General features: G+C 36.2%; 1 protein-coding gene across 2 annotated transcripts in view; it reads left to right on the forward strand.

The window, feature by feature from the left end:
- The window catches only part of Pkc98E (Protein kinase C), a 343,235-nt gene that overhangs the window by 299,370 nt on the left and 23,228 nt on the right, over positions 1-20,637 (forward strand). For both annotated transcript variants that reach the window (XM_090411701.1, XM_090411702.1), the window contains 2 exons: positions 10,173-10,361; positions 12,651-12,797. In XM_090411701.1, the coding sequence (XP_090267827.1) occupies positions 10,173-10,361; positions 12,651-12,797 (336 nt within the window). The remainder of the gene's footprint in view (positions 1-10,172; positions 10,362-12,650; positions 12,798-20,637) is intronic.

Raw genomic sequence — 20,637 nt, forward strand, 5'->3', positions numbered from 1 at the left:
TACTCAAAAACAACCTGATAAAACAGAGATAATTTCATACCTCTTTATAAGATCTTGATAAGACCATCTGAACTACTGTGCACAGATCTGGTCATCGGGTTTCTTGGGTAAGAAGAGGTGGAGAGGATTCATAGGTAAGTGACCTAGGTGGCAGCTGATCTATGGAATGCTCCTTATGTTGACAGGTTGAAGTTTTGTGGGTTACAGAAACTGGTTGACAGGTAGAAAAAGTAACATGATAGAGATAAATTACTGATATAAAAAGGTTTTGAGAGGACCAATACAGAGGAAATCTTTCAGAATGGGCCTGGTGGGGAAGGAGGGGAAAAGAACTAGGGGATCATTCCTGGAAATTGGGCAAGAGTGTGGTCAGCAAGGATGTTAGAACTGGATTTTTTTTCAATGCAAAGCAATGACCAAGTCTGTTGTGAGTGTGATGTTGATGAGTGAGTTCAAACAAAGTATGATACATACTGTGAAAATGTTGGTCATTGCTTTGCATAATGTTCAGGACATCCCTCAAGGAGTCTACAGACTTCATGGAGTTGCTCATGTAATAATAATTAAAATTTATTCTCTCATAAATTCTAAACAGGAATGAAAACTTCAACACGACTCATTTTTCAATACTTCTTTAGTCTCTTAAATGAAACTACTAATGCTTTTTGAACTCATTAATTATTGTACAAAACCATGTTTTGTTTTGAGTGCCTTGCATATGTTTATTAAAACAGCATGATCATCAAATTCACAAATGATTAAACATCATGTAAGTTTTCCAGTTTTACCCTTTGTTAGATGCAAGCTGATGGATACATTATTATTTCATCCAGATGACTGAATGGAAATAATGTGTTCACTTTGAAGCTTCACCATAGTAGCAATGTCACCATCGCATGGACAGAAGACAAATGTATATGCCAAATACTAAAGGGAGAATTAATTATTAACCATTTAAATTTATGAACATATGCTTAAAATGAAACTAATACATGGAGCATTTTGAAAAAACTGTATGACATGCTATTTTTTTATTTTTAACCTACGTCACATATATGCTAAATATGGGCATAATGTGGACTGTGAGAAATAGTTAAACTAATATTAATAACAGTTCCTGTTCTTAAATATGCACTTGAAATGAAAATAACACATTCAAAATTTTGAAAAATCTCCCCCCCCCCAATATAACTTTCTGCAATTTTAATTATCACCAGTGTTTGATATGAACCAATTCCATGTCAGTATTTATTTGATCCATCATTAGCCTTACTTGAATATCTAACCCCCATTTCTGTATTCCTTTCCATAATTTCCATTCTTCCTTCATGTAGAACATTTAATTGATTCATTTGAAATTACTCCTGCCCATGTCAACTTTCTTTTTATACCAACCCACCACATATGCTTCTTGAGATTCTGATCACTTGCATAGTTACTATTTACAGACTCTTATGTTCTTGACTCAGAACATGCTCAAAGCAGCAATTTCATTTGTTCACTCTCACTGCAATGGTGGGTGCAATCCTGTTTACAGACTTTCTCTCCTCATATCTGAGACATCCACTTTTTAGCCATATTTCTATTTATGATCATTGCTTTTTTTTTTTTTTTAAACCACTACCACCACCACTTTCATTTGTAAACAAGCTTGCCATTCTCTTTCTCTCCCCACCTCCCAGCAACACTTACAAATTCCATGTACATCATTTATGTTGCTTCAAGTGAGCCAATATAACCATTTCCTACACTCTTTAGTCACTGAAGAGTGTAGGAAATGGTTATTGTTACTTGAGCTCATGATTCTGCCATCACACTAAGCACTAGTATCACTACCGTTAAAAAGAATCTTTAATCAATCAGTTTTGACTAAGACTGAAAATAACTGCACTGTGCATATGACCAAATATTCATATTTGAATGAAACCCTGTTTATGAGAAAAAGGGAAGAAAGGTTTGAGTCCTTTCTTGACATCTGAATAAATTCATTACATGTGGATGCAGTTACTAATCTGCATATAGTCTATATTTTATCAGCTTGCCCAAGGAAAATTTTAATTAATTTGCAAAATTTCAGTACAAAATAGCCCTCTCCCTGCCCCATACACAAATGGAGTCGATAAGAATTGAAGATCATAGCAGCCAAGGCCAAAATGGGCATACCATCTCAAATGAGAGATTTTTTCTAGATAATATCTGAGATGAATGCCATGATAAAAATATTAAATATTTGCACTTATGTCAGAACTTTGAAAGGAGAAGAAAAATAGTTGTGTAAGTTCATTGGAGAAAATAAAGTAGGATATTCTTGGTATAATAGAAGAAAAACATTATTGAAACAAGCAATGATATTTTACATACTGCTGGAGAAGAGATCATAGTCAAGGAAGAGTGTGAATTATGGTCCATAAAAGATGCAAAAATGATATTCTTGAATTAAACCATTCTCCCAGATAATTACAACTCTTAAATTGAAAATTACCAAAACAAGAAAGATTAGACAGATTAGTCAAGAAATATTAACAGAAAGATTACCAAAACAAGTCTTAAAGTACAAGCCATTAGGAAAAAGGAAACCACGACGTCCTCTTAAACGATTCAACGATGACTTCTAAGGCCGGAACAGGCCATACTAGGCCTAAATCCTTGATACGTATGATGATGATGATGATGAGATTGAAAATTAATAAATAGTATGATTTAACTATAATACAAATATATGCACCCACCTCCAGTCATTCAGATGAAGAAATGATTTCTATGAGGATCTCTCCAACTCTCAGTTGGGTTTGGATAATCTGGTCAATTTCAATGCAAGCAAAACACAACTGTGTCATATATCACATAAAACAGAACCCTTCTCTTCCAGCCTTACTTTCGACAACACCCAAATCCCCATGTATGATGAGATTTATCTTCTTGGGATAAAGCTAACCTCAAATCTCTCTTGGTACAAACATATTACAAATATTGCTTCCAAAAAATTAGGTTTTCTTTTTCACTCAAAGCAATGCTTTAACTCCAAACAACTGCACAGCCATCTGAACAAATAGGATTCAGAGCAGGATTCATTCTCTACAATAGATCATATCCACACTATTAACCAAGTGATAAAAAAAAAAAAAGTACATGAATATAATCTTTTCTGCATATTTAGCATTTGTAGATTTTGAAAAAGCCTTTGATGCTCTATAAACAGCTTAAAACAAGCCATTCCAACAAAGTATATCAGATTATTAAAATCTTTATCAAAACTCAACAGCTAGTATACAGTTAGAACATCAGAGAAAGGAATTTGGTATTGGGACAAGAGAAAAGGTCTTTAAGAATATCACATGTGAAAACTATAGAATTAACATCACTTATGTTTTGCAGATGACATTATTCTTTTAGCAGAAATTAAAGAAGCAGTTCAATTAATGCTAAATGACCTTGACAGAGAAAGCAGGGGAAAAGGTTTAAAGATTATCATAACTGAAACAAAACTGATAACAAATTAAGATCAAATCAAATTAAGTTAACAGATAATCCTAATGGAAATGTGGAGGACTATGTTTACTTCAGTTAGTTAGTTTTAAGGAAAAACAAGATAAATAAGTAGGAGAATCAGATAAGGAAACTTTGGCTGTTTAAAAAGAAAGTTATTCTATATGTGCATTATTTCAATGTTTGCCTATGGAAATGAGACCTTGGAAAAAATAGGAAGAAGGTTGTGTATGGCCCAGAGAGCTGTGAAGAGAAGAATACCCCACATAACAAAAAGGGATAGAATTAGAGAAATGACTGGAGTAAAAGATATTGTAAATGGAGACAGACTGGCTGTATTATTCTTGTGTAGAGGCTTAAGTGCTGTGAGGACATTATGTTGGAGGTTTAATGGGTTTTTTTTGTTTTTTTTTTACAACACTCAAAAAGAATTAAAATAGAATTTAATACTTCCTATATTTCGTCCTAGTCTCTAGGACATCTACGGGGATTACAAAAACAATTAATGTAACATGCACACAAAAACTTACAATACTAAGCCCAACCACATGGGTGACACTAAAGTCCTGTCTAGTACTTGTTTTTGTAATCCCCGTAGATGTCCTAGTAACTAGGACGAAATATAGGAAGTATTAAATTCTATTTTAATTCTTTTTGAGTGTTGTAAAAAATTTATTAAACCTCCAACATAAAACTGGCTGTATTAGTAGATTGCAAGATGAAAGGTGGACAAAAAATGCTGAGTGGATACGAAGAGAAGTAAAGATTGCCAATGAACAAGATGGAGGGATGAACTACAAAGGTTTGACATGAGATAGTGGACATTGGCTAAAAACAGAAATGGAAAGTTAAGGAGGTAGGCCGATATCCAACAATAGATGGAAAGAAGCTAAAAAAGAAGCATAATTCCTTAGATAATACAGCTGAGTTAATTCAGTATATTTAATGTTAGGTTTAACTAGAATTTTGTGATTTTCCTTATTCAGTTTAGAAGTGTTTAACTCCACCATTGGAATTCTTTATGGAGAAGGCATTTTATAGCAGCAACAGTCTGTTTTAACGAATGATTCTACCAGAATTCATGAGATCCAACATTTTGAAACGGCTGTCAAGCCAATGAAACCTAATCCATACATTAATAAAAGGTGAAGAATAGAGGCTACTGGGCCAAGAAAAATCTTTTCAAGTTTGTCTATTTTAAAAAAATGATGGATCTTTAATAGCCTCATTTTGTATTTACTTTAACTTGCCAAATTGAATCCTTTCAGTCTCTATATCCTAGTATTCTACCAGATTTTGTATACAGTTATCATTCAGAATTAATTGATCAAGATTTCTTCAGAATTAATTGTAATGAGTATTAGTTATCTTGTGGTGTTTTCTCAACAGATTTCCCAGAAAGGGTTTCTTTTCATCGATCTTAGTCAAATGTCACCTTTCTTGGTAACAGACTGTTTATTTGCACTCTCAGTGCCAATTGAAAATGAAAGGAATAAAGAGATTTCCTTTTGTAAATGAAGCTGCCCTGATGCATGAAATGTTAGCATGCCTTCTTACATAATTCAGATTTAAAATGATATTTAAACATAACTTCCACTTGGGGAAATTACATAAATTGTATTAAAATATAGCAAGTTTATGAATACATAAATGGAGATTTAAGTAATTTATAAGGTTTAATATTCTTAACTTTTGATTTTTTTGGGTGCTTAAGGGTCAAACTGTATAACTGAGAGGAGACCTCCACATAGCCTTTAAAGGAATGCAGAGAACCGACCAGGGCTTCTGACCTAATGTCCAATCCTCACCTTCTCGTGGTGCACCCTGTTGGGTATCTACCTGGATGCTGAACGAACAATGATGGGATGGCAATTTGGGATTTAGCTGACCAAATTGTATTCTTATTGGCTTAAACCAATATACAAAATGATGATACAACATGACAAAATTTCATGCTGGCAGGATCATCGCCCATTATTTTTGCCAGGGAACCAGGGCGAACAGCAAAAAGTCAGCTACTGGAACAAATCTGAAAGCACATCCCGACTCAACATCACCAGAGTTAAAGATTGGTACTATCAACATAAGAAGACTGAATGGCAAAGAAATGGAGCTAGCTGAGTAATATGAGTACCAGATCGACATAATAGGGGTGACTGAAACAAAAAAGACAAAAACTGGTGAGATCTTTCTGAGCAATAAATACAAAATGTTATATTCAGGCAATAACAATCAAGGAAAAGGAGTAGCGTAGTATTCAACACAAAATATGATGCTAATGTCTAATCAGGCAGTCTCCAGCAGAGTGATGTGGGCAAATATCAGAATGGGGAATTTGACAATGAGACTTATTTGTGCCTATGGTCCCACAGAAGGTTCTACTAAGGTAGAAGTGGAGGAATTTTTTGATGCTTTAGAAAAAGCAACTGACACAATGAAAAAGGAAAAGTTGGTTCTTGTTGGGGATCTAAATAGCAGAGTAGGAAATGATTGTCACACATACAAAAATATTTTGGGAAAATTTGGAGAAAAGAGCAAAGCTAATAATAATGGGCAAATACCTGTTGGATTTCTGCTAAGGACATGTACTGGTTATTACTAACACCATGTTCCAACATAAAAATGTGCACAAATTCACATGGAGAGAAAAGGCAAGGAATAAGAAAAGTCTCATTGACTATGTTATGGTTGATGGTGAGGTTTTCTCCCTGGTGCAAGACACAAGAGCGTACAGAGGATTTGAAATTGGAAGTGATCACTATTTAGTCTTGAGCAGGATAAAACTACATTTCATATTGAAAAGAATAACATATCAGACAGTTTTAAAACAAATTAAAAGTTGAGCAGCTCTCAGATGTGAACTGTAGACTAAAATACACAAAGCTTATTGAAGAAAAAATGAGAGTTTGAGAACAGGAACCCAACCTTGGAGATGCAGTGGCAAGCCTTGAAGAAAACCTGATTGATTCTGCCAGAGAGGCATGTGGTGAAGTTGTCTGCAAGGATAAAAAAATCAGAACTCCATGATGTATACAGGAAGTTAAAGAGACAGTGAAGGAAAAGAAGAAAGCATATCAAAAGTTCCTGGCAAATAAATCAGCTTGTGCTGTTGGAGAATACAGAGATAAATGTAAGAAAGCTAAACACTGTAAAATTAGCTAAACAAATGTCATGGGAGGACTTTAGCAAGAACATAGAAAATAAATATCAAGAGGGTGGCAAAACAATCTTTCTAAGTTTGAAGAACCTTAGAAATGGGGGAAAGAGTGCTGTAAAAGGAGTTAGAGATGATAAAGGTGACATGAAAATTAGAGAAAAAGATATCCTTGAAGTATGGAGTAATTACTTCGAAAAATTGCTAAATGAAACAAGCAGTAATAGCACAGTGGTAAAAAACACTCAGAAGGCATACAGTCAGAAATACATATCTATACTTGAATTAGAAAAAGCCATGAAAGGCTTTAAATGTGGGAAGGCAGCAGGAGTAGATGATATTCGACGAGAAGTGTTGAAGTATGGTGGTATAAAAGTCTTACGGTGGCTACACTGCATAGTTCAAAAGGCCTGGACACGGACAAATTCCAGATGATTGGAGTAGAGTTCTCATAGTACCCATATATAAAAAGGGAATTAAAACTGAATGTGAGAATTACAGAGGTATTTCCTTACTGAGTGTTCCAGGTAAGATTTATACAAGTATACTTGAGAAATGGTTGGGAAGAAAAGCTTGAAGAACAAGCTGGATACAGGCCAAATAGAGGCTGTCAGGATCAGATCTTCACTTTATGACAAATAGTTGAGAAAGCATGGGAATATAACAGAGATATGTATTTAAGTTTTGTCGATCTGGAAAAGGCATATGACAAGATGCTAAGAGAGAAGCTGTTCAATACGCTACAGTTATATGGTGTCAATGTGGTATTATATCAAGCAATACTTAGTCTTTATTTGAGTTGTAAGTCATCAGTTAGAATTGTAGGAAATACAGAAAGATGGTTTAATGTTAAATCTGGTGTGAGACAAGGATGTACATTACCCCCTCTGTTATTCATTATCTATATGGATCACATTATGAAGGAAATTGGTATTAAAAATGATATCAAAATTGGAGATGTTAATGTCAGCTCTTTGCTTTATGCAGACGATGTTATACTTCTAAATACATCCACTACAAGTTTGCAAGCTTCTCTGACTAAATTGAATAGCTGTTGTAATAGATATGGTATGAAGCTCAGCAATAAAAAGACAACAAAGATGATGAAAATAGGTAGAATCGTTGAAAATGTCAACCGCATTGTGAACGGAGAACCCGTGGAAGAACAAGTAAAACATTTCAACTACTTAGGCACGATATTCAGTGAAGATGGTAAATTAAATATGGAAATAGACAACAGAATCAAAAAAGCTGGTATGGTATGAAGTCAATTGAATAAATTCATATGGAATAAGAGAGAAATTAGTCGGAACACTAAATTAGCTGTATACAAGACAGTGTTCAAACCAGTTTTAACTTGTGGATCTGAGAGCTGGATCAGAAGTAAAACACTTGATCAAAGACTAGAGACTGCAGATATGAGAATCCTGAGAAAAATTAGAGGCATGAACAGATGGTATCAATGGCAATATCATATTAAAAACGAGAATATTAGAAAAGAACTTGACATTGTCAGCATCCAGGAATGTGTTAGCAGAGCTAATCTCTCCTATGGTCACTTACACAGAATGGGCAAGGAAAGATTAGCAAAACAAGTGTTCTCTGCCAGGTTGGCAGGAATACGACCCAGAGGAAGACGAAGATATAGGTGGATTGATACGGTTCAAAGTGCCTTACACGATAGAAATATAAGATCTGATAATGTTGGAGTCTTGACAAGTAACAGACTGATTTGGAGGAAAATTGTAGATAGGAAGTTAGTAATGATGTAAATTTTTCATGTAATACTATCATATCCTGTAAACCCCTTGAGGGTGCATGTCAGGAATTTGAATGATGATGAACTTTTGATTTATGATTAACTTTTGCTGCCAAGTTTATCATGCTAAGATATTGTAATTCAAAGAAATGGAAATCCTGTGAATTCTTTTTTTTCAACTGGATGTCATATAACTTGAATTTTTGTAATGTATCATATTATATTATTATAACATAATATGCAGGCATGATATCCAGTCTCATTACTAAAAGATCTTGTACAAAGCTGTTGCTATAGAAGTTGCAACAAATAGCTTCATATATATTTTTTGAATATTATTAGAATTCATGCCATGTTTAATTCAAATTGTTCAGAGGCTATTCATCTTTATATATACTTCTTACACTCCATTTATAATGTTGCTGGTAACTTGCAGATTACAAAAACTTGGGTAATCTACAGTTTAACAGCAGGTGAAAATTTTGTTAATCTGCGAATTACTGAGTAGCATATCATATTCCTTTACAGTTAAAATATAATAAATTAGCCTGTAGGTAAGGCCTTTACACCGTATCTAGCTTTTGGAGACTGAGTGGGCAGTTCAATCTCCACCGGTAGCCAATCAGAGATAACTTGCCCATGTCTATCACTAATTATAGCAGCCACCGATGAAGAGGCTGGCAAACAAGTGCTGCCATCTCTTGGTACCTAACCCTAACCTGATATGTCACTATCTGAAATAATGTGGGTATTATGGTCGATTTTCTTGAGTTTATGGGATGAAAAACCCACTTACTCATTCCAGAGATTGACTAACTCGGGAACCGTTTGAAGAAAGGCTTAGAAAAAGTTCCTCCAGTCGGCGACCAGACTTGCACTTAAGTGACTTCGAGCGACCAATCACAGAGGATGCAAGCGGCACTTCCATTGAGCTACACAGGCCTTCCTTTACCGTTTTTAGTTATTAATACTGATTAACTTTTACTTAAATAATAATGAAGCGAATAACGTCGAAATGAAGCCTGTTGGCTCTTTATATTTAAGTAACTTAATGGGTGCACCTTTTGGACAACTCGTATAGCAGAGTATATAAGTTCTTTTCGCTATATACCCTTTGGTATTAATTTGGTCTAGCTACTCACTGATGAAGCCTCAAAAAAGGCTGAAACCGGTCTGGGTAGTGACCTCCCACCATAATGTAATAACAGCATACATTTCCTAGGAAATGTGTTTTTACATTATGTAAAATACCAAGAATAGCGATCAGAACTTTACCCACCTTTGCACCGAGTTGCCCGTGTTTGTACTACGCTCTAGGACTACTTGCATTGGCTCACGCTAGTATTCGCCGATACTTTTATTGTTTTTTATACTATATTCAGCATGAAACTCTGATTCCAATCTTTGAGTTTCTTATTCGGTTTTAAAACAATGTGGGATCTAATATCCCCTTAATTTAAATAACTGATTAACTTGTTTGGCTTGGTTATTTTATAGATTGCTACTGATCAATCTATGAAATATTGCTACTATAATTTGTACTGAGTGGCATACCACGCAGTACAAATTATACAAATTCCAAAATAAAATTAGTCATAAAAAATGTTCAACACGGTAAATTAAAAATTAAATTGTAAAGAATTGTGGGTTATAAATGCTTTCTTATATTCAGACATTATAGTATGTATTCCTGACTTTTTGAAGTAATGTTATTTGACATTTGAGAAATTATGCTTAAATAATATAGTTGTATACAGTGTATTTTTTCAACAGATTCTGCAAGAACTAGAGTATGGTCCTTCTGTAGATTGGTGGGCATTAGGAGTTCTTATGTATGAAATGATGGCTGGTCAGCCTCCATTTGAAGCTGATAATGAAGATGATCTTTTTGAATCTATACTTCACGATGATGTTTTATATCCTGTATGGCTTAGTAAAGAAGCTGTTTCTATATTAAAAGGAGTATGTATATTTTCTCACTAATAATTTCAAGTCAAAAATGTTATCTAAAACTTTATAATTAAATAATTATTTAATTTAAATGTTGCTTTTACTTCCAGTGGAAATAAGTTATTCATTAGATAAATGACAAGGAATTGATTGTGTTACAATGACTGAATGCATATAAATTAGTAGTATTATTGGCTACACTCTTATAATTAATTTTTATTTTGCAGTATATGAGATGACATAACTTTATGAAACTGTTCTAATAGGTTGCATTTCCCATCAAAGCCATTTCTTTATTATTTGAAAATTTAACCTGAAACAAATACGTATTTTGGAAAAGTGTCAATGTGTAATTTAGGAAACTGAAATCTTTACATAATAGAAATAATAAGGCACCTGTTGTGGTGTGAAGAAGACCTCTCAGGATTGTGCTGGTCCTTTTCCTTCTTCCTCTTTGTGTATCTTTTCATCCTATTATTCCTCACTCTGAGTCTGTCTTACTTTCCTTCTCCAGACCACCAATACGGGGATCAAATGTCCTACTGTCATGTGTAGTGCATGTGCTACTTTGGCTTTAGTAAGGCAAGCAGTCCTGGATGGTCCAGCAAAATCAATTCTTTAGTAGGCTTATCGAGGGCAGGGGGAAGGAATCAACAGTCTTACAGTAGGTCTTCCCATAGTCTAGGGACGCAGCTCAAAATGTGTTATGTGCTGGTTTGGCACCGCACTCCATGTGCTTTAATTGCTTACTTGACATCCATGTGTTCTGTGGTAGGCATGGAGCTCTGGCATTGAATGTAAACTCCCTTTGAAAGTGAATCCTTCACTTTAAATTTTCCAGGTGTCCCCACAAGATCCCAGCTAAATATACAGAAACATCATATATTAGCAAAAGGAAGAAACAGAAAACATAATCTTGCAAATATCCTGTCATTCCTCAGATGAATGACCAATGAGGAAAATATAACCTTGTTTATTCAGAAAAGTTCAGAAGGATTAGCAGGATTCCAAATGCTCAGGTGACATTTTGTAGGAACATCATGTCGGTAACAACTGTCCAGCCATTCCAGCTGGCATCCATAGGGTAAATACTAGTTATGGTATTGCACCGTATAACACTAAATTGTTCTAGAATAGTCATATCAGATTTACAAAGCAGGATCTTCCTGATTTTTGGATGAGAAGATATGTTCAAAACTTAAAGATGAAAGAGTGGCATATAAAGTGCATTTCCATGTGTATGGATAGTAATATAGTTCCAACCAGGAATTTTCAAATTCTTACCTTAACAAAAAAACCTCCAACCTCTGTCAAAAAAGATACCTCAGCTGCCCTTTAGGATGCATAATTCATCGAGATGCATTTTAAATGTCAGAAATATTGGCATGTCCAAACTGCTTGTCATGATCTTGCTATCTATATGTTTGCTTTTGTATGCATAAAGAGGCCTCCAGATATCTCTTTAGAATAGGTAGACACATCGGTTGACAGAAGTGAAAGAAAGCATTACAAAAACACAAATGAAATAATCTTGTTTTTCTTGAGAGGAGGTAGATACTACATCCTCTCAATTTCTCATTTCTTATGAAAATCACAAAACAAAAAGGTAAGTTTGTACATTCTCAGAGACATATAAATCTACAAAGCAAAAAAAAAAAAATTATTATTACAGTAGTTGTGATTTCACCAAAATACTGATAATAACAAAGTCCTGCAGAAATATAAACCAATCTGCAGGAGACATATCCTAATAAGGACCCTGCCTTATAACATTTTATTTGTTCACAGAGACAGATCAGGCGAGGGATCTGTATGGAGGAGTTGCTATTTTTTGGGTAACCAAATCCAATTCCACCATGTCCACATTATTGCCACTCTAGAAAAGCTGTAGTAATATTGTCTCTTAGTGAAATTACTTATTACAGTATGTTTAGTGTACTTGTTGCCATATTGTGAGCTGATTCAGACAGACCTTACTAATCTTGCATTGCAGTTGCCTTCCCCCGTATGAATATCAAGTGGAAAACAGATTGTTGAATGAATACTTGCCAATAATGTTTTCTCTCTCTTAAATAATAGAAACAGTACTTAGGTAAGAGCACACTGCATTAGACATTGGAGAACATAAAAAAAATGCATCATTCATATCCCCTAACTGTGAAAGTTCAATTTAGTTTGATAAATAATGTAAAAAATTAGATTCCCTAAAACAGAAATACAGATTAATTTTTAACAGTGCAATTTATTGAAGTTTTTAGGTGTTTGATACTTCTTATTGTGGACTTTTTCCCCCCCTTTCAGTTTATGACAAAAAATCCTGCCAAAAGACTTGGATGTATGGCTTCTCAGGGAGGTGAACAATCTATCTTGCATCACTCATTTTTTAAAGATATGGATTGGGAAGCATTAGAAGCTCGTAAAGTAAAACCACCTTTTAGACCTAAAATTGTAAGTATTTCTCTTATAATATTTGTATTTGATTATAATTCAGTGCAGAATTGAAAACTATTTTCAGTTTTTCAATTAGAGCCAAGATTGTTTTTTAATCCTTAATTCTTAAATATCACCATGGTTGATTGGCACTTACCTGATTTTCCCTTCCACAAACCTACCCATGATCACACACACTTGCATGCTCACACAAGCACACGTTATATAATGGGCTTACCTCTTGCAAAATTCACTTTATGAAAATACCTCATATGCAAACTTTTGTTTGTTCGTGCAATATTATAGTATCTCGTACACCCATTTTTCTACCTCAAGTATTGATATATGCTCCTTTGCATTCTTAGTGAATATTTTCCACTATTCTGTCACTTTATTTCATTCAGCAATATTTCAGAGTAATTACATCAGACATATAGAATATTTTCAGTTTTTATGTTGCCTTTATGATTCCTTTTGCAGTACTCTTTGTCACCATTACTTACCAGCCTTCCCATGACTTTTGTTTAGCTACTTTTACATATCTTGAGTTACTTGCTACAAACTTTCAATATACTTTCCATGACTACCTCTTTAACTTCCCTAATCCCCACGGAAGTCTGATTTTTCTCTCCTTGCAGCTCAATCATGTACCGTCTTTGTTTATACCAGCCAGTGTTTACAGAGTTTGCCAATGAGTTTCTTAAATTTAGTTACAGTTTAAAAACTCTTATGTATTTTTGCAAATAATATATATGTATTTGAGTACAGTTCACCTCCAAAAGCTGCTCAACTTTGATTTAAAAAAAAACAAAAAAACATGTTTCAGTATGGTAATCACTTCCTGTTTCAAATCCCTTGTATTCTCTTGTTTCTTGAACTATCGTGAAGATATTCCTATCATCAATAACATACATGATGACAATTTTTTTTTATTTCTTCTGTCTTCTGTGAGAATTTGTGTGCATCTTTATGCTGGATCATGGTATTAATAATGATTAGTCCATATCCTCTACAGAAATTCAGCTACTGTTAGCTCTGTTCTTTTCTCCAAATTTTCTTAATACATTTTTGCATCACTTTTATTCATTTCCTTGTCTGCTGTGTAGATCTCTGACAAGGACCAACATTTTTTTTCCCCTTTTTCTTCATGTCAGCTACCTTCTTCAATAACACACAATACTCCTCCACTTTTGTTGGACATTGGTACAAATAAGCCTTGTTGTCTAATTCCCCATTCTGATGTTTGTCTACATCACTATTTGAAACTGCCTCCCATTCAAGATTATCTTGGCATTTAGTATTTAATACTTACCTACTCTTCCTTTCCTTGATCGTTATTGCCTAATATAACATCTTGTATTTGTTATTTAGAAGAATCTGTCCTATTTTTGTGTTTTATGTTTTGGTAATGGGGTGCTTAAGGGTCAAAGATGTAACTGAGAGGAGATCTCCACATAGCCTTTAAAGGAATGCGGAGACCCTGCCATGACTTCTGACTTAATATCCAATCCTCACCTTTTCATGGGACATCCTGTTGGGTAACTACCTGGATACTGAACGAACAAGGATGGGCTGGCAATTTGGGATTTAGCTGACCAAATTGTATTCTTATTGGTTTAAACCAAAATACAAAATGATGGTACAACATGACAAAATTTTATGCCAGCTGGGGTGTCGCCTGGTTAAACAAGGCCCCAGTTGTTTTCGCCAGAGAACCAGGGCGAACAGTGAAAAGTCAGCTACTGGAACAAATCTGAAAACACACCCCCAACTCAACATCACCAGAGTTAAAGATCGGTACTATCAACATAAGAAGCCTGAATGGCAAAGAATGGAGCTAGCTGAGAAATTGGATAAGTACCAGATTGACATAATAGGGAGGACTGAAACAAACAAAAAAAAGACAAAAATGGTGAGACCTTTCTGAGCAATAAATACAAAATGTTATATTCAGGCAATAACAATCAAGGAAAAGAAGGAGTAGCCATACTATTCAGCACAAAAAAACGAGGCTAATCTTCTTCAATGGCAGGCAGTCTCAAATGTGGGCAAATATCAGAATGGGGAATTTTACAATGAGACTTATTTGTGCCTATGATCCCACAGAAGGTTCTACTAAGGTAGGGTAGAAGTGGGGGAACTTTTTGATGCTTTAGAAAAAGCAACTGAAACAATGAAAAAGGAAAAGTTGGTCCTTGTTGGGGATCTAAATAGCAGAGTAGGAAATTATTGTCACACATACAAAAATATTTTGGGAAAATTTGGAGAAAAGAGCAAAGCTAATAATAATAGGCAAATACCTGTTGGATTTCTGCTCAGGACATGGACTGATTATTATTCACACCATGTTCCAACATAAAAATGTGCACAAATTCACATGGAGAGAAGAGGCAAGGAATAAGAAAGTCTCATTGACTATGTTATTGTTGATGGTGGTGTTTTCTCCCTGGTGCAGGACACCAGAGTGTACAGAAGGATTTGAAATTGGAAGTGATCACTATTCAGTCTTGAGCAATATAAAATAGAATTTCATATTGAAAAGAATAAACTGTAAGAAGGTTTCAAAGCGAATAAAAGTTGAACAGCTCTCAGATGTGACTGTAGGCTAAAATACACAAAGATTATTGAAGAAAAAATGAAAGAGTTTGAGAACAGGAACCAAACCTTCGAGATTCAGTGCAAGCCTTGAGAAAAACCCTGATTGATTCAGCCAGAGAAGTATGTGGTTAGGTTGTCTACAAGAATAGAAAAATTAGAACTCCATGGTGGACACAGAAAGTTACAGTGGCAGTGAAGGAAAACAAGAAAGAATATCAAAAGTTCCTGGCAAATAAGTCAGCTTGTGCTCTTAGAGAATACAGAGACAAATGTAAGAAAGTTAAACACTGTGTAAAATTAGCTAAACAAACGTCACGGGAGGACTTTGGCAAGAACATGGAAAATAAATATCAAGAAGGTAGCAAAATATTCTGGAGGTTGTTGATGAAGCTTAGAAATGGAGGAAAGAGTGCTATAAAAGGAGTTAGAGATGATAAAGATGACATGAAAACAGGAGAAAAAGATATCCTTGAAGTGTGGAGTTATTACTTCAAAAAATTACTAAATGAAACAAGCAGTGATAGCACAGTGGTAAAAAAACACTCAACGGGCATACAATCAGGAATACATATCCAATAACTTGTTTTCCTGGCCACAGGTTATTAGCATTAGTGAAACATGGCTGACGGAAGATGATATAGTTAGTGGGATAGAATGTGTTGGTTATAGTGTGTTTAGGAGGGACAGCGAGAATAAAATGGGGTTAGGGGGTGTTATTGATGATAGCTGATGAACTGCAGCCAAGGAGAATTGAAGTTGTATGGCAGGATAGTGAAAAGAACTCATTTGAGGCTATTTGGTGTGAGATTGAGACTGGCAGAACAAAATATACAGTTGGGTGCTGCTATAGACCAAGTGATGGAATAGATGGTGGAGATAGTATGCATAAACAAATTGATGAAATGAGTGGAAGGAGGGTAATTATTATGGGGGATTTCAACTATGGTAACATTGATTGGAAGAAGGAGAGGACACATGTGAGGAAGGAACTGGATTTTATTTAATTATTAAGGGATAACTATCTGAGCATGTAATTGAAAATACTAGGGGTGTGAGAGTGCTTGACCTGGTAATAGCATCCGAGAATTTGACTGTAATGAATATGACCATGTTGTCACCTATTGGTGAGAGTGATCATAAGGGCTTGACCTGGGAGGTGGCTAAAGGTGAGAAATTTTTGATTAAGACAGGGTATATGTGGAATTACCGTGCTGCCAAGTATGACAAGCTTAAGAGATTGCTTGGTTCAGTGCCATGCCATGTAAAACTGCAAGTGGTGGATATTGATAGAGAATAGGAAGTGGTGAAGGAGCATTTACAGGAGGTTATGGCTGATTGTATACCTAGGGTCCGAATAGTAAAACAAGTAGGGTTTAAATGGATGAATAACACCATTAAGCTTGAGCTGTAAAAAAAGAAACAACTGTGGAGGGAATTTAAAGAGAAAGGTGACCTGCAGACACACGAACTGTATAAAGCGCAGGCCAGAAGGGTAACGAGTGTGGTAAAAAAAAGCAAAAGCAGATTATGAAAGGAAACTAGCTATGCAAGCTAAAGAGAATCCCAAAGTTTTTTTCAATATGCTGCAAGCATAAAAAAAAAACTGTACACGGCAGAATGATTTTAAGGAATGACGATGGTAAGGAAGTCAGAGGGGGACTGCCATGGGTTCTCCACTCTCCCCACCCTTGGCCAACTTTTATATGGAGACTTTTGAAGAGCAAGCCTTGAACTCTGCCCCACAAAAACCAACCATTTGGCTTCGCTATGTAGATGATGTATTCGCTATTTGGCCACATGGCTCTGATGCACTCCTCTCCTTCTTAACACACTTAAACAACCAACACCCTAGAATCAAATACACCCTGGAAGAGGAAAAAAACAACTGCATTCCGTTCTTAGACACACTGGTCACCCGCCAGCCTGATGGAACCTTGGTTTTCTCAGTATATAGAAAACCCACCCATACAGGCAGATACATTCACCAACAATCCCACCCACCCCCCTCACAACAATATGAAGTCATTAAGACACTACACAACAGGGCTAAACTTATCTGCTCGAATGACATTGCTCCCTAACCACAGAACGAAACCACATCCTCAACACCTTTTCAGCCAATGGCTACCCCCCCCCCAAAAAAAAAATCCAAAAAATATTAAAACCAGTAAACCACAACCCCCCCCCTCCCTCTCACAACAAGGATTACTCTAAATCCATCATCATACCTTATATCCGAGGCACCTCAGAAAAAATCACAAAAATCCTAAAAAAACATAACTTAACTTCTTGTTACAAACCATATAAAAAATTGGCATCCCTTTTCCGCTCAACAAAAGACCAACCTTCCCCCCTAGACCTACCTGGGGTGTATCAGGTCCCTTGCAGCTGTAAGCTGTCCTACTTCGGCCAAACAGGCAGGACAGCAAATATCAGAATTTAAGAACACAAGGACTACATCCGGTTTCACCAATACAGCCACTCTGGTCTTGCTGACCATGCTCTGGATAACTGCCATAGAATACGGTGGAAAAAAGCCAGGATAATACCGTAGCAAATACAGATATGAAAGGCTTTTCATAGAATCAGCTTCAGCCCTAATAAACGAGCCAAACCTCAACAAATTTGGCTGCATGAGACTTCCTCAAATTTGGGAAACCTACATCAGAAGACCTCCAGCCCAATCGCCCAAGAATACCAACATCACCTGCTAGAGGGCACCATCAGGACTTTAGGAGAAATAATAGCTTCATTCTTCTTGCTCATTTATTGTTTTTGCTGTGCCTGCGTGCACGTATCTTGTACATAAGTTCTTGAAAATGGCAGCGTGACGCTGCCGAAATATAGAAATATATTAAAATTTATTTAATGTATATCCTAGTACGTTGTAATTTCCTGAAATAATATAGTGAAAAAGGTAAGGAGGTCACTGAATCAGTCGATATAGTGGAATTACTGAGCGAGCACTTTGCAAGAGTATATCATCCAGGTGGTGACATTGAAAAATGAAGGAACCATTAGTTTATTCTGGAATTGTGATGAATGAAGTGGAGGTGAATAGTCTATTACAGAACCTTAATGTCAATACATCTGTGGGATTGGATGGTATACCGGCACGGGTCTTACGTGAAGCTGCTAAAGAATTATAATTGCCCTTGACCATATTGTTTAATCTGAGTCTCGGTTCTGATTTAGTCCCGAAGGTGTGGAAAGAGGGGAAAATAGTTCCACTGCATAAAGGAGGATCCAAGACTACTGTTGCAAATTACTGACCGATCAGCATATCAGGAGTCGTAGTCAAGGGAAAAATACAGGAATGGATTGATGAAAATGAGATACTGTACAGAGGACAGCATGGCTTTGTGAAGGGTAGATCATGCCTCAGTAACTTGCTCAAGTTTTATAACACAGTGATGGCTGAACTGGATAAGGGTAATGGGTTTACAGTGATACTGCTGGAACTGGCTAAGGCATTTGACAGGATACCACATGGAATTTTAATCCGTAAACTACAACATATGGGATTGGATATAGGGTTGGTGAGATGGATAGGTGGGTGGTTGATGGAGAGATATCAAAGAGTAGTTTATTCAGGAGTAGAGTCCAAAAGACTGCCTGTGACTAGTGGTGTGCCGCAGGGTTCTGTTCTTGGACCACTGCTGATTAAATTTGTTCATTAATGATATAGGGAAGGATCTAAGAGGAACAGTTCATTTGTTTGCTGATGATGCAAAGTTGGGTAGGGCAATAATGAATGCAGAAGATGTCAAAATCTTTCAAGACGACTTGGATACATTGGAGTTCTGGACTAAGGAGAATGGATGTCAATTTAATGTGACAAAATGTAAGGGTATGCATTTTGGGGTGAAAAGATTAGCAGCAGTATACCACATTGGTGGAACTGTACTCCAGGAGATTGATATGGTTAGGGACTTCGGAGTGATGGTGGATAGAATGGGAGGGAGATGAAGTTTAGGGAGCACATTGCAAAAGTGACTAAATCAGCTCATCAACGAACTTGGTTGTTGAAAAATACTTTGAGGAGCAGAGTCACTCAAGTTATTGTACCTCTGTACCGAGCCTTATTAAAACCTCATCTCGACTACTGTGCCCAGATTTGGTCACCTAGGTTTCTTTTTGATGGGAAGGAGGTGGAGAGGATCCAGAGGCAAGTGACCAAGATGATAGCCGGTCTATGGAATGAACCTTATGAGAACAGGTTGAATATTTGTGGGTTGCAGAAATTAGTTGATAGGTGGGAGAGATATGATTGAGACATTCAAATTGCTAAAGGGTTTCTATAGGATTAATTCAGAGGATAATTTTTAAATCAGCACTGGTGGCAGGAGAACTAGGGGACACCTATCTAAGCTGGGCAAGGGTGTTAGAGCTGGGTTCTTTACTTTTAGAGTTGTAAATGAGTGGAATAAGCTGCCAGAGTCTGTTGTGGGTGCTATGATGGTGAGTGAATTCAAGGCAAGGTATGATAGATACTGTGAGAATGTCGTACAGTTGTATGGACATGATGTTTACGGCCTCCCTCGATGAGTCTAAGGACTCCCTGGAGTCGCCCATAATAATAATAATACTTGAAGTAGAAAAAGCTATCAAAGGCTTGAAGTGTGGAAAGGCAGCAGGAGTAGATGATATTATTATTATTATTTCGGGCTACTCCAGGAAGTCCTTAGACTCATCAAGGGAGGCCCTAAACATCATGTACACACAACTATTCGACATTCTCACAGTATCTATCATACCTTGCCTTGAACTCGCTCACCGTCATAGCACCCACAATAGACTCTGGCAGCTTATTCCACTCATTTACCACTCTAAAAGTAAAGAACCCAGCTCTAACACCACTGCTAACCACACTCTTGCCCAGCTTGTATAGGTGACCCCTAGTTCTCCCACCACCAGTCCTGATTTCAAAAATATCCTCTGAATTAATCCTGTAAAATCCTTTTAGCAATTTGAATGTCTCAATCATATCTCCCCTTTTCCGCCTATACACAAATCTTTAACCTGTTCTCATATGGTTCATTCCATAGACCTGCTATCATCTTGGTCACTCACCTCTGGATCCTCTCCAACTCCTCCCCATCAAGAAGGAACCGAGATGACCAAATCGGGGCACCGTAGTCGAGATGAGGTCTTATCAGGGCTCGGTATAGAGGTACAATAACTTGCTTGTCTCTGCTCGTCAAGGTATTTTTCAACAACCAAGTGAGTTGATGAGCTACTTTTGCAATGTGTCCCCTAA

The sequence above is a fragment of the Typopeltis vanoorti genome, chromosome 21 (assembly GCF_054136105.1).
Source record: "Typopeltis vanoorti isolate ZY-2024b chromosome 21, IOZ_Tvanoo_1.0, whole genome shotgun sequence".
NCBI classification, from domain to species: domain Eukaryota; kingdom Metazoa; phylum Arthropoda; class Arachnida; order Uropygi; family Thelyphonidae; genus Typopeltis; species Typopeltis vanoorti.